General features: G+C 36.9%; 1 protein-coding gene across 5 annotated transcripts in view; it reads right to left on the bottom strand.

The window, feature by feature from the left end:
* The window catches only part of LTBP1 (latent transforming growth factor beta binding protein 1), a 199,938-nt gene that overhangs the window by 78,341 nt on the left and 106,544 nt on the right, over positions 1 to 15,053 (bottom strand). For all 5 annotated transcript variants that reach the window (XM_032185002.1, XM_032185001.1, XM_032185003.1 and 2 more), the window contains 2 exons: positions 14,926 to 14,997; positions 53 to 175 (listed from right to left, as the gene is read on the bottom strand). In XM_032185002.1, coding sequence (XP_032040893.1) covers positions 53 to 175; positions 14,926 to 14,997 — 195 coding nt within the window. The remainder of the gene's footprint in view (positions 1 to 52; positions 176 to 14,925; positions 14,998 to 15,053) is intronic.

The raw sequence follows: 15,053 nt of genomic DNA, 5'->3' as shown, positions 1-15,053 counted from the left end.
GATTCATCATACGGATTACAACTAAGTATCTTTGATCGACGCTATTACTCACCTATGCATCTTGAGAGGGTAGGATCTGGCACAAATCCCATTTTGCAGGTACATCTGTAGCTGCCCATGGTATTCAAACACTCACCATTAGGGCATACTCCTTGTAACTGACATTCATTAATATCTGTGGAAAAATTTCAAATAATCAGATACTGAAATGCACATCAATATTCTTCTTTCTTCAGGAGTTACCTGACCTTTTCTCAAACACGTGCAGGAGAACTATTACCAGCTAACATATTGAGCAACATTTTTTTCCACACTGAAAATTTATTACCTTTTAAAATATTGCTGAGAAAATAATATGATCTTTTTCCTTTATATATCATTGTCAAGTACTCTGAATTAAAAAAAAAAATGCTTTGACTATATGCTATCAACCACCCCCTCCCTTTTCCTGATGTAGTGGATTACCCTTGGCTGGTCATCAGGTGCCTACCATGCCATTCTCTCACACCAGTCCTCTGTGGGACAAGGGGAGAAAATACAATGAAAAAAACTCCTGGGTTGAAATAAGGACAGAGAAATCGCTCACCAGTTACAGTCACGGGAAAAACAGACTCAACTTGGGAAAGATTAATTTAATTTATTGTCATTTAATAACAGAAAGGACAGTGAGAAACAAATATATATATATATATCTTTTTAATATCAATCATTAATGCTTTATCTCTGTTCCTCCTTCCTCCTCATTCTCTTCCCCTGCTCCACGTGGGGTCCCTCCCACGGGATGCCGTCCTTCCCAAATTGATCCTGCAGGGGCTGCCCACAGGCAGCAGCTCTTCAAGAACTTCTCCCACATGGCTCCGTACCTTGGGGTCCATCCATCAGGAGCAAACTGCTCCAGCACGGGTCCCCTATCAGTGGCAGCTCCTGCCAGATCTTCAGATCTCCCCAGACCCTGGCTCTGAGCTGACACGGGGCAGCTGCTGGGCTCTGCTCACAGAGGCCACTCCTGCAGCCCCACCACTACCAAAACCTTGGCACTCACACACAATACACGGGTTGCAGATGATGTAAACACAACTTGCAAGAATATTCACTTTTTTTTTTTTTTTTTTTAAAAGATCGATGTGGTACATTTTATATAGAATGGAACTGCTTGACACACTTAATACAGTTTTTATTATTTGTATTGTGGTAGTGCCTGAAGGTCCATTGAGCACAAAAAGACCATCTCTGACCTAAAAAGCTTACCACCTGAATAGCAAGAAAATTCTTCACAGAGTAAAAGAACACAGATCTGAGCAAGGAAAAGGGTTGTACTGATAGGAACAATAGTTTGTAATAATTAATGACTGCAAAGACCTTTTTGATAAAAGTTTGCTGTTACTAGGCTGGCTGTATCATTGTCCCTTTTAGGGTTCCAGTGAATCGTTCTCCTCACACTCCACACACGGGGATTAAGACCTTTAATCATACCTGGTGTGGTATTTATAATTCACCTACTCTTCGAATAGGCCCTGTCTGACAATCATCTGGATACCAGCTGTAACCAAGTCAGCCAAACTAGGATTTTATGCCAGGAGACAGTAACAATGTAGGTTTGCACCGATAATGAAAATCCTTAAAATAAATAACTAGGTAAAAAAGCACAAACCCTTAATTTGTCTCTATCCTGTCTCATCTTTCAGAAAAAATAGCAGCAGCACATTGAAATAGGCCTACTTTAAAATGTTTATGCACATTAATTCTACATAAGACTTTTCTCCCTAACTCTAAGCTAGGAAAAATGCCTACACCGCTGTGCAAACAAGCTTCAAGCAGAAGTCAGACATTTCAGCCGGCTTCTTGGAAATCAAGTATTAGTGATCGTTTTATTGAATATGTATGTGCATATATATATATATATATATATATATATATATAAAACCTTTCGTCTTAGTTTTTATAAACCTTTCACAGCTTTATCTGACTACATTGTAGGTTTCTGCCTGATTCAACACATTCAATGATGATAATGAATTGAATATATTAAATGTAACAGATATTCTGGTGTTGGCTTTTGGAAACCTGAAGAATCTTTCACATTACTATCTTTATTTTCCTCCAGAAGTTTAGCTACCTGTCCCCATGCAGTGCTGTACAACTTAAACTCACAGTACAGTGGACTTGAAGTTGCCACGTCAGCTATGATTTTTTCCAAATATTGTGTTGATCTTATCCTTCAGCTCTTCCACGACTGTACCCAATCTAATCTTGATACCACCTGGATCAACTTCACCTCTACAGACTTAGCCACACGTGACAAAGAGTGATAATTTATATCCTATAAATTTGGATGAAATATGATGGAAACCACATAAATTATAAAAGATCAGCTCTGCCACAAAGGAATTTTTCAGTGAAATTCCCAGACTATATGACTTTCTGACTTCAGAGGGAGTAGACTATTGAAAAAGGAGAACAGTATAAGAAAAAGAGCACAAAAATGCTGAAATACTCTCAAGGTCTTTTCCTGCAGCAGTCTACCTTTAACTCATCCAATCTTTGAGCAGGAAGGTGTCCCACATAAGCACAGAAGTATCTTATTTATGGATTTCACTAACACAGAAGATTTAGTAAGCTGGACTTCTGATGTACTTGACATTTTTTAGACAGCTTCTTTAATTGATTAGTCTAACTAGGTTTGTTCTTTTGTCCTGAAATCTTCAAATAGGACTGAAGGAATCCATAGAGTGCCAACTGATTCCAGAAGGAAATACCATCATTGTTTCAATTCCATATTTTTTGTGACTACTGAGAGGAAATGAATTTAACGAATCTTAACAGTTCACAAACAAAAAACATTGAAACATTTCTAAATAGAAACATATTGACACTGCTGTAGAGTTGTCAGGAGGAATGGACATATTGCCAACTCTGTATTTTCAAAACGTCTGACAAAACAATGAACATAAAGAGATTATTATGAAATACCTAGAAGTTAACATAAAGCAAATACTGTAACATTCAGAATCCACTATTGAAGTTTCTACATATTGACAATTTGGGTTTTTAGATCAGTCCTCAAATACTAAACTAAGCAAAGGAAAAATTCTACTTGCTTTTGATGAAGCACTATGTCCTTGAAAACAATTTAGAAGAGATTGATTTATTCTGAAAGAAAGGAAAACTCACAATATCATTCTACCAATTCTAAGTATATATTTTTATTTATAGTAAAAGTAATCTACTATTACTTGGAAAAAATATAAGATATCTTCCCAAAGACATACAAATCATACTGCTTTTTCTTGTCACTTTATGAATGCAGACTTGGCAGGAATGTTTTGCCTAGTGAAGATGACATTTAAGTTTTAAATCAGTGAAAAAGACAACTGATTTTAAATAATATTAATTTGATTTCAGATTTAAAGTTATTATTTTCAAGGAAAGACCTAGTCACATGGTTACTTACCATTAATACACATTGCTATTTGCTTGTATGTTATCATTATGCAAAATTTGGTTCTTTTCCTGCCTATGAGTATAACTGCACAGTTATAGGTGTATTTCAGTAATGTGATTATATGGCTTCTCATGAGTACATTCATAGTTTCAATATTTAAAATCAGTGATGATGCATTTTTCATTTACTACATGATGATTTTACTCAATGTTTGCATCAGGAATCTGGAACTCGGTCAATTATACATGGATAAATTTTATTTGAATACCGAGAGGTCACAGGCATGTAAAAATAATAAGAAAGCCCTGTAAAGACACAGATAGATAAGAGGGGAAAAAAAGTTGAGTCCTGCTTTCTACTGCTTTCTAACTTGAATTTATATCATTTTCATATTAACATTACTTGCACTACTCAAATGAACCATTTCCTTTACTTTTGTATAATTATTAGGTGTTTTTCCAATTCTCAAGAAGTTTTTAAACTCTGAATAACTTAGCTACTGAACTGGAATACATGTATATACAACGATATGAAAAAAAAATAACAATCTGTCCTGTAGAAATGGCCACATAATCCGGCCTCGTACTTCAGTAAATTCCAGTTACAGGTCACAGACCAACTAGCTGAGTGATCTTGAATACCTAGTGGCAAAACTGTGCTGTTTGGATTTTGTAATGAAAATTTTATTAACAAAGCTTGCAGTCTTTATACACACAAACTGTAATTATGAATTTTAAAGTAAATTGAGGTTAAATATCATCAATAACATCTAAGTAGAAATGACTTTAAAAAAAAAAAAAAAAGCTCAGAACTCTATTTCTTATCACTGCTGAGAAAATCTGGTATTGGAATGTATCAAATCCATTTTGTGGTCACAACTCTGTGATAGTTGTGTTTTGGAGTTTTGCCTACTAAGTGAAGGTTTCATAGCATTATTTACTAAAGTGTATAAACTGCAGATAGATGGTGATCATCCTATAATTCATAAAAACACAATCATCTTCCTTTCCAAATGATTCAGCTGTTCTATAGAAAAATATTCACAGATGCTGCTCTTACTATCTCTGTTTTAGAACTCTTTCTTGATGAAATGTTCTTGTATGTCTAGTATTTAAAAATATTGTCTTGTATTGTCTACAGTATGGAGACCCCATTCACATCCACTCTGTATTTAATGTGGGCACTGCCACATGCAATCACTAGCTTAAAATGTATGCAAATACCAATGAATGTTCCTTCTGCAGTTTTTCACAGTTCTTGATATGGATATTACTCTTAATAAATTTGTCCAACTTCTGATGTTCTGATGTCTTGGTGTAACTTAATTATAGTGTATCTTCAGTGCCTCTTTGCCAAGTTCATGTTTTCTAAATGAGCTCATAGAATTACTGAGCTGGTGTTCTATGTTGAATTTCACAAGTCAATCAAGGGATCCAACAGAAACAAGCCACAAATTGGTAACAAACTTCAAACTTTCAAAAGAAACATAAAAACAGGTGAGAATAGTCTTTAAAAACTTTGTGTAGAAAAATCCCTTCCAGATGGTCTATCATTTCACTTCAGTTTGTGGTAAAAGGTCACCTACCCAAAATGTTTCCTACCACCTGCCAGCCTGCCCAGCTGTGCAAATTGCATCAGAATCAACTTGTTCAGGCAGCTGGAAAAGAAATCTGGTTCAAAATTAATAGATTTTTTTTTAATCCTTCTCCTTTTTTTGTGTGCATATGGACTTAAATTTTTCATTTTAAATATTGTGTTGCAATGCAAATTCATTTGGTATGACTGTTTTCATACCATTCATAATGTTTTGTTGTGCTCAAGTACAAACTGATGGCACATTTCTAAAGTGATTTGATCAAAACTCATCTACACAGTGGAAATATTTTAAGGAGCTCTGTAGCACTACTATAAGACTATGTATATGTAAATAAAGGTTTCTAAAGACAAACTAAATACTAATTTTCAGTTTTCAAGGAAAACAGAGCAGCAAAGTTCTTCTGGTGAAAAGTCTGTTAGTGAAATAGAAAAGAAGGTTATGCAAGGAGCTTTTCCACACAGCACCTGGCATGGCTCTACCCCAAATTCTCACAGTAGGTGCTGTTATTTATAATTAATGAATTGATAAAGTGTTGATTTTGTTAGAGTTACTGCTTGATAATGTGAATGATTTGACCCTGCTCAATGAGTATAAACTGGTATGACTCCATTGGCAACAAAGAAGCAACGTCATTTTGAAAGGACAGGGTTACCCTTTGCTGTTATTCTTCAGTAGTCCCTCTCCCTGAAAGCTTGACAAAAAATAAAAGCTTTGCTTTGAATCTGTTGAGGTGGCAGTGGAAGCCATGTGCCATCCCACAGTATTTGCAGGTGACTCTGTTCTCATGCAAATGCACAGATGCTTTGCCATAACCCATGTCTTAACGGTGCTGTAGGAGTGTAAAGGTTAGGTTGTGGTGTCCCAGCTCCTTCTATACCCTCACCTAAGCACACACCTTGATATACAGCAAGGGCAGCCACCATTCTTCTCCTCTAGAGCCACTGCAGTGCTCCTGGCCAGACACGGCAACTGCATCACTCAGACCACTGCTGATTTATCCCACAATATTCCACACTAAAAACTTAAAACTCTCTCAATGACAGCTAGCATTTGACACCTTCCCACAGAGTTTTATACATCTACTGACTGCTGCTGGGTGTCAGGTGAAACTGCTCTCAGAAAATGCAATGCATTACTAATTTTCTTTCCTACTGAATTTCCTGGGGAAAAAAATAAAAAGCTAAAACAGCCTTTTCTTAACTATTTGCCTGCTTATTTGAAGAGAGAAATCTTCATTGCTTCAGAAAAAAAAAAAAAGAAAAACAACCAACAAACAGAAGTAAAGGAGGATGATGGGAATGGTTTTAGAAAGCATGTGCTTGTATAAACAAATACCAACACTGAACTTCTTATAAACCATGGTAATTGTCACATATAGCTTTAGCAAGTCTAAAAATAGTTCAATCTTCAAAAACCTTTACATATATTGATTAATAACTGGAAGATAAAATGTGTGGATAAGATAGCAAATTGAAAATTTCCTTGGATTGAAAATAATGAAATGTAATTTCCTTTACTCATGGCTTTTTCTGCTTGATTTCTAAAAAGGTTCAAGAAGAAATTTTATTTTCATTTCTGTTCATGGTAAGTCAATCTTCAAGTATTCATATTAAAAATACTCCAAAACACAACTGCTTTTTGAAAGTACATTACCAGAATCCAGTTCCACAAACAGCTAACACTCAGGTAAAGAACTGAGCTGTTTTTAGCCATGATCACACACATTTGGAATTATGTGTTGTAAATTTTGCAACAGTAAATGAAAATTCATTAGTCTAAATACAGGCAGCAGGTAACACAACAAACTATTTTTTTCCCCAATAACTGTGATTTAGGGAAGGACTGAATAGTCCAGAAGAAAGCAAAACCAAACCTGCTCAAAAATAACTTAGTCCTTGTTTGTTACTTTTCTCCAAACAGTTCTTCCTTGCTTAAACACTCGAAAGCTCAGTGGCTTTCCAACACCTCAGTCTATATTATGAAGGTCAGTCTCTTTTACTCAAGTATGTAATTGGATGATTTATTTATTCAGCCCTCTTACATGCATTGCACATTGGGGAAATCTGGCAACTGAGAAGGAAATCCATGGAACAAAACTTTAAAAGGATAAGAGGTTAGATATTCGACCAAGTTCTGTTCTGCAGTACTTAAATTTTAAGTGACAAAGCAGTTATAACAGAAGGTATTACTCTAGCTCATGTATAGGTATTTGTGTACAAAAGGGTATCCCCTCTGTTGTAGGTCAGTGCATGGAACAAACCTGTGCTGGAAGGGAGGAAATGCTGCAGTAGGTACTACCTTTCAATTTTCTGCTTGCATTCTCCAATTGTTAAAATGGTTTTTAAAGTAGGCTAAAGCAATCTGGGGCTGTAATAGCTGTTGTTTGACACTACTTTGATTCTTTACTGGAAACCTCCATGCAAAGTTCTTCTACCTTTCCTTGAGCAATGGTATGCCTAACTCAATCACTTTCAGGAAGTGAATCATTTCAGCTATATTCCAGGATTCGTGACACCATAACGTAGCCTGAGTATCCTTATTCCAAGGATAACAAACTATGCCAAGTGTAAACATCCAGCCCTAGGAAACATTCCTGTGCCTACTTACACGAAGATACCTGTCGTTTATTGCGGAAACAATATGCTTCGCATGGCTACTGTAAGACACGCTGAGTGATTTACAGGGTGCATCATAAAGCTACAGTAATCTCCTTTATAAGTTGTCCCATTACTGAAATACTTGACTCAGATTTTTCTGTAAGCAAATATGAAAATGCTTCACAGCCTACTGGTCTTCAACATGTTAACAGCTCAACACAACCTAAAGAGTTTGATGCCCATTATAGCCAAGAGAGATGATACAAAGGGATTTAGTTAATCAGCACAGAGCTGTTCTGCTGGACACCAACATACATGAGCTGATGGTTGGAATACCAGCCCTTTAGTGTTTCTCTTTGGCAGCCTCCAGCTGGAAGAGTATTTAGGAAAAGGACTTCACTGACTTTTGGCTGTGTTAACCATTATAACAGCTCTTCAGACCACCCAGGCCCAGCTGGCCTAATGCAGAATCACAGGAAACACTATGGTGGTGTAAAGCTGTCTTCTCCCTCTCCAGCCTTGTAGCTCGTTTGGACACCTGGAGCAGGGCCACTCTCCCCTGTTCAGATAGGGAGAGGCTCAGATTTGGTCACACACATAATGGAACGAAACATTCTTTCCTAGAAAATGAAATTCATTCTTTCATCTCCATGCTTAATGCACTGAATTTATGCTCATCAAAATCATCACAGCTTGAAACGTTTAACCACATTTAAGCATTTAACTTAAAAACAAAATTCCAGAACCAAACGCACATTTATTAATGTGTTCTGGTCAAAGCAGCAATCATGTAACAGTATGTATTTAAATCTACTGCATTCATTTTAAGGAAAATATTTTTACTCAGGAAAAACAGTCTACAAGTTCAAAAACCAATCAGAGCACGCTGCACAAATTTAGAATAATGCAAACGTAAACTGAAATAGTCTTTGTTTTGAAAGAAATCATTGCTGTCATTCATGTAAAGAATGAAGTCGACTTTCAGAAGCAATGATAACTTTGGAACAATAGTGTCAGCTATCAACTAGACTTTTAAAAATATCTATAATATATAGAATTAAAAGGTATTTAACATTTTCAGATACAAGACGAACACTATGAAACCATTTAGTATTACTTTAAACAAATTCCCTTTTGAAACAGTAGATCTCGTTTTTGTACAATACTTTTTCTATTTCACGTGTTTGGTAGGCAACTTACGTAACAACCTGAACAAATCACCTCACAACACAATGAAAATTTCAGATTTTCAAAGTCACATTGTATGCATAAATAGAAGAAAACTACAATGTTCACAATTTTTAAGACACTGGCTTCCATTGTTCCTTCCCTATATCACTGCAGGCAACAAAACTCCAGATCACAGTTTAAAAATAAAAGTACTTCCTTCTGCTAGTACCCAGGAAATCCCAGAGAGTTTTAAAAGCTGAACAAACTATTAGACTTCTGTAAACATTTAACTTAAAATACATTCTTTCTTGTACTATGGAATCCAGAATAAGGAAAATTATTTAAAAAAAGATTTCAAGATGCAAAGTTAGGGAGTTGGCAGAAGGCAGATCAACTGGCCAGAGATTTCAGAAGAGCAAAAAATTTTGTGCTACCTTTTTCAAATGATCTTGAGTTGGATTTTTATTTTTTATTTTTTTTGCCTGAGACTCAGACTCCAGCTAGGACAGTCATGATATCAAGAACATTCTTATAAATACTGGGCCGAGAAAGGGAACTTGTAAAAGCAGAAAGCCTTGTTAGGCCACCACAGACCTGATAGCTGTATTGAAATATTCAGACAAACTTGTGGCTAGGAAGGAGCCAACAAGTACTGCAGGCTTTCTCATATCCTCTGTCACAAGTGCTGGGTGCCAGAGGACACAAGCAATCATAACATCTGCAGCCCACATCTGATTCCAGGCTTAACCACTGTGGAAAAGTAAATTTCTGAAGTGGGACCTCTGCACTTAGCTCTGAAATCAGATTTCTGTATTTTTCAAAACCTCTAGGAGGTAAGCAGACTGACTTTGTTTAAATAACTAAGTAATAAAACCAAATGGAAAATGTTTATCTGCATTTGATGCAAAGTGAGCAACTTGCCTTTCAAAAAGAACCTCAGACACTTAAGAAACTTTGCTGCATTTTAGCAAAGCAAACTGTCTAGTTCAATTATGTGCCAATTAGCATTTGTCAAAGTACTGGACAACTTCTTAATTAGAAATTACTAGGTTGTCTGTCATTGAATGTTAGCCCAGGCAGATTTTCATGTAGTAAGATCTTTAATACGTACAGTATATCATATTGCAAATGAGGAGTGGAATACATAATTCAGGGCTCATTTGTGGAAGTACTACTCATTTTGGTAGGTGCACTTAAGCTTCTTTGGGAGTGCCATCTGACTGAATTGTCTCCAAATAGACTCAATACACAGGCATATCTTTTAATTCACTTACAGTTACAACTGTACCTACTACATCTCAGAAAATACCACTCCAACTGTTTCTGCTGTAGCTGTGTTGTTATCTGCTATAAAATCTTCAATTTTAAGAAATACATAACAACCAGGATTTACTGCCTCCACTATATTTGATTGTTTCAATAATAATCTGATTAGTGAGAACAAGACGAGGGAAAAGAACCAAAAAAATGAGGTTTGGTTGCTAATGAAACTATTGCGATATATTCTTTTAAAATTACAGAAAAAAAAAAAAAAAACAACACAGTTTCTTATTCTGAGAAATGACCTACTGATTTCTGTGTGCTAACAAAGCAACAGCAGGAGAAATCAATCCAAATCATTTTGTGCTTCTGTGTGGAATTTACTGGAACGCAAATTTGCAGAGCCACACTTTTCAAACACATAATCAGTGTCCAAACAGCAACCCAGCCCAGTTTCTGGAGATATATTTATTTCACGGTATGATCATCATCAAATAACCTTCTTGAAAGAAGTTTGATAACTTAGTAGCTAAGCAACAACAATTAGCATTTTTATGAAGGTAAGCTCCTTTAAGTAATAAAATACATTTACAAAATGGAAAAAAAGTAAATTTATTACTGTATTGTTTAGACAATTATAGGCGGACAGAACACACCTTCAAAAAATATTTTAAATCATGGTGAAACCTGATGAAAAAAGCTTCAAGTCCCCCCTGCACACAATTACAGAACTTGAGCCATTAACATGTAAGTACCAATCTCTTTGAGCTCATTTACATTTAATTTTACACAAATGGCAACTTCTCAACAGCTTTAATGCACAACTTTCTTCTTCATTGAAAAACAACAAATTTTCAGGTATTTTTCCAGTTCTTCAAGATAAGATCTTTAAAGTGCTCTACTGGCATATGTTAGTTTCCTGAAAAATGAATCCAAACTTTTTTTACCAGCTGTTTTTTCATTCTGTTTTAGTTTTCCAAGAAAACCATTAGCAGAAGAAGGAAATTGTAAGTATAATTCTAAACAGGGAACCAGAAATTAGCACTGTGCATGTACTCTGACAAAGAAGCTGCAACCCTGATAAACTGCGTTTTGTCTTTAATGACAGCCTTAGGGCATCCAGGCGTGTACATGTAATAAATCATCCCATTGAAAAGATAATTACCGGAGGGAAAAAGCTTTCTTGATAGCAATTATATTAAACTGTTCAAATTAACATACCCACAGATGGTTCTTTGTTGTCCTATATATACATCAGAGAGAAGAATGATTCACATTAGCTAACTCAATTGAAACGAAAAAAAAAAAATTAGGATCTGGTTATTAATCATGCTAATACCACACGGGCTTTGTAAACTAGGAAGGCTTTTGACTGCAAAAACAATATAGAACAAATGGTTAATTAGGCTTTTAGGCCTGAGTTTTCAAAGGCAGTGAAAGTTGGATGATATCTAGGTGAAAAGAGCACACAGTAGGCTGCAGGCAGGGATTCAGATATTTATCGCCTTTATGATTTTGTCTGGCAATGCTCACCCTTTCTGAGCATGGGCACAGCACACACCCCCTTTCACCAAAGAATAATCTAATTAAAATGTATACTTGCATATGGAGATGCTGCGCCACAACTTTCCAATTTAATTGTAGCAGTTATTACAAAAATACAAACACCCACCTCTGAGCAGCTTAAACAGTTTTCTCTTCATAGTTATTGCTACTGCTTTGTTCATATTTTTGATACAGATAGCTGTTTCTTTAACAACCCCTTCCTTTTCTAGAAAAGTGAGTCTGCTTCAGATAAACACAAATAGGACACTTTTGCCTCACCCACTGAGAAGGACATTCTAATGGCCATTACAGGACTGAAATATACCCTGCAAGCAGCTCCTTCACATGTGAAGCTAGTTTTTGTGATGACTGCTCAAACAGAGGTCAAAATCGTGATCCTCTGAGAGAAAATTATAATCCCATTACATATTTCAATGGGACTAAATTTATCCTGTCTTTGCTTCATGGGTAATCCTTCTCTCAGTTCCATCCTTATTTGCACCTCATTTTTGTAGTGTGTTGGTGAGTATATTGCTGAGAAGCCACCTAAGCCTCAATAAGGCAATATGGGAATCACAGAATCACAGGATGGTTTGGGTTGGAAGGGACCTTAAAGACCATCTAATTCCAAGCCCTTGTCATGGGCAGGGACACCTCCCACCAGACCAGGTTGCCCAAAGCCCCATCCAGCCTTGCCTTGAACACCTCCAGGGATGGGGCATCCACAGCTTCTCTGGGCAACCTGTGCCTCGCCACCCTCAGAATAAAGCACTTCTTCCTAATATCCTGTCTAAATCTGCCCTCTGTTACTTTAAAGATATTTCCCCTTGTCCTATCACTGCACTCTCTGACAGAGTCCCTCCCCAGCTTTCTTGTAGGCCCCCTATAGGTACTGGAAAGCTGCTGTAAGGTCTCCCTGGAGCCTTCTCTTCTCCAGGCTGAACAACCCCAACTTCCTCAGCCTGTCTTCATAAGAGAAACCTTCAGCAGTTATCAGCTCTGCCCTCTCCAGAAAGGCAGGAGATTGTTTACATTTTCATTTCATCAACAGTCTTTTTCCTGGTGGAATAATTTGACTCTCTCTCTTTGATTAAACATGAGATTATGAGCTTCCATTATCAACTGCAAGTTACGTTTAGAGTCTACAGCTCTCGCTCTTCCAAGATGATGGTAGCAGTAATAAAAGAAACTCTTTAAATCCTGATGTTTCTTGCAGTGTTAGTTATGCAGTATAGAAATGTGTCAGGGGAAAAACTATCAAACCCAATACAACAAACGACTCCTAGCCTACCAGGTACTGTTCTATTTCTGCACACTACCATGGCAGGATTGAACTCCTACCCAGAAACATATGCTCTCCTTCTGTCAGCCTACCTCTGCTCAGCGAAATAACTTTCTGGCAATATTCTTCTTGGCAAACTACTTCTGGCAACCTTCACAGGAATCAGACCATTTTCTAGCCATCTGTAGCCCCTGACTTGGGATCTTAGTTTCCATGTAATAAGATTTGCCAACACCTAGGTACAAGAATCTTGAAACAAACTGAATGTCCTACTCTCCTTTCAATGCCTGCTGGGTTGCTGCTGTCTAGGAACACGTTGTGTACACCATCAGGTTTGTGCTCAACTACTGGAAATATCAAAAGCTTCTGTCTCCCCCATACCATGTTCAGAGGGATGCATGATGTTATTTTCCAGACACTTTGTGGGCTCTAAGTTAGAAATCCTCTCTTTTGCATATTCTGAAAAACTGCCTAGCTAATATGCAGAATGAGACAATCTTTTGAAATGGCTGAAACATATGCACCACCTGTGTTTCATCTGACATGTGAAAAGGTGGTCCACATATGCCTTATATTCACCTCCACTTTTTCACTTCACACTCCTCATCAGTAAATTGCCATCAAAATCTCCCCAATCCTTTTGTTTATTAGGATGATGCTACAGTGTCTCTCTGCAGATCAGAGAACAAGCTCTTGAGATGCAATTCGCATCATTCTCTTCCATTTATTTTTTTAGTATTTTAATCTAATCCAATTTTCTCTCACAATCCTCCAAGATGCCCCTAGTCTGCAAGCTGGTAAAACACTAGGTAGGGAGCTGAGCATTAGGTAAACTAAGAAGCCTGACAGAGAAACTTTCAGACAGCAGCTCACATCTCCCTCAGAAATGGAAGCAGCAAAACACTTATTTGTATTTAGTGATCCACAAACCATATTTTTTTGGTTGGTAAAATAATTTTTGTGGCAGGCTGACATACATTTTCTCATCTACATGCTAACAGAGTTTTCAATTAAATACAATTATCTTTATCACCAAAGTGCCTACATATATCCTTTAATGCCAATTACTCTTTCTCTCTCCCTCCACAACTACTTGTAGAATGCTGCAGGACTGCTCACATGTTCTCAGAGCTCCTTTCTCTTATTTACTTGAGCTGTGCCAAGTGATTTTGGACAAGTGGTTTAACTTTCTTTCTACATCCTGATCTTGCACTTCATTCAACACTCCAAGAAATGCAGAAACATGGAGTATACATCCACAATCATCTGTTCAGCTTCCTCATCAGGCAGAGGCACCACTGGCTGGGAGAATCTAAATACCCTGGGGCTTTTCAGCTTAGCTGCATGATCACGCAGCTCCCACAGCCCTTGAAGCTTTGATAACTTTTGTGCTTACAGCCAGGAGATACAGGGCATGATCTTAGAAGTAACACTGCCTATACACCCTAACTCCATAGACCCTCACCTGCACTATGTACATTCTTCAAGTTTGTGGTTTACCTCTTTATACGGGAGCCAGGTATACATGGACTTTCACATCCACTTGCCAGTGACATTATCGGGCTGTAGTCAGTACTGTAGTGCCTCGTCTCTGAAGTCCAAAATAATCATCCCCTCTATACTCTATACTCTATGCTATGATTATCAAAATTATTCTCTTTCGCGAGTTTCATCTGACTTAACCAATCAAGTCTCCAGGCTCACTGTTTAGCAAAAGAACTGGCAGAACAATGCATTCCTATTGAAAAATAATGTAAGGAAATCTGTATGAAGTCATCTTTATACATCAAAGATAATGAGAATATGCATAGAAGTTCTAAAAGTTTTTTTGCCCCAGAACAAAAAACACCCTATAGAGTTGCCAATATTTTGAAAGAGTTAAATAAAACATACGTACATATATTTATAGCCTCAACATTTTTTCCCCTGATAAGTGGACCAGATTCATTCAGCTAAATCATAAATATCACAGAATCAATCACACAAAACTGGAATTCACAATAAACACGATCAATTGTGTACACTATCGTACCTTGACAAAATGTAGCATTGATTCTCTTGTAGCCTTGGGGGCATTCCATCATAGGACTGTATCCATGGTATGCTGAAGAAAAAATTACATATTAAATACCGCTGATTTATTTGCTTATCTAAAGAACT

Source organism: Aythya fuligula, chromosome 3 (assembly GCF_009819795.1).
Source record: "Aythya fuligula isolate bAytFul2 chromosome 3, bAytFul2.pri, whole genome shotgun sequence".
Taxonomy (NCBI): Eukaryota; Metazoa; Chordata; class Aves; order Anseriformes; family Anatidae; genus Aythya; species Aythya fuligula.
Note: the sequence above shows the minus strand (reverse complement) of the source record. Positions and strands in the feature narration are given on the sequence as shown.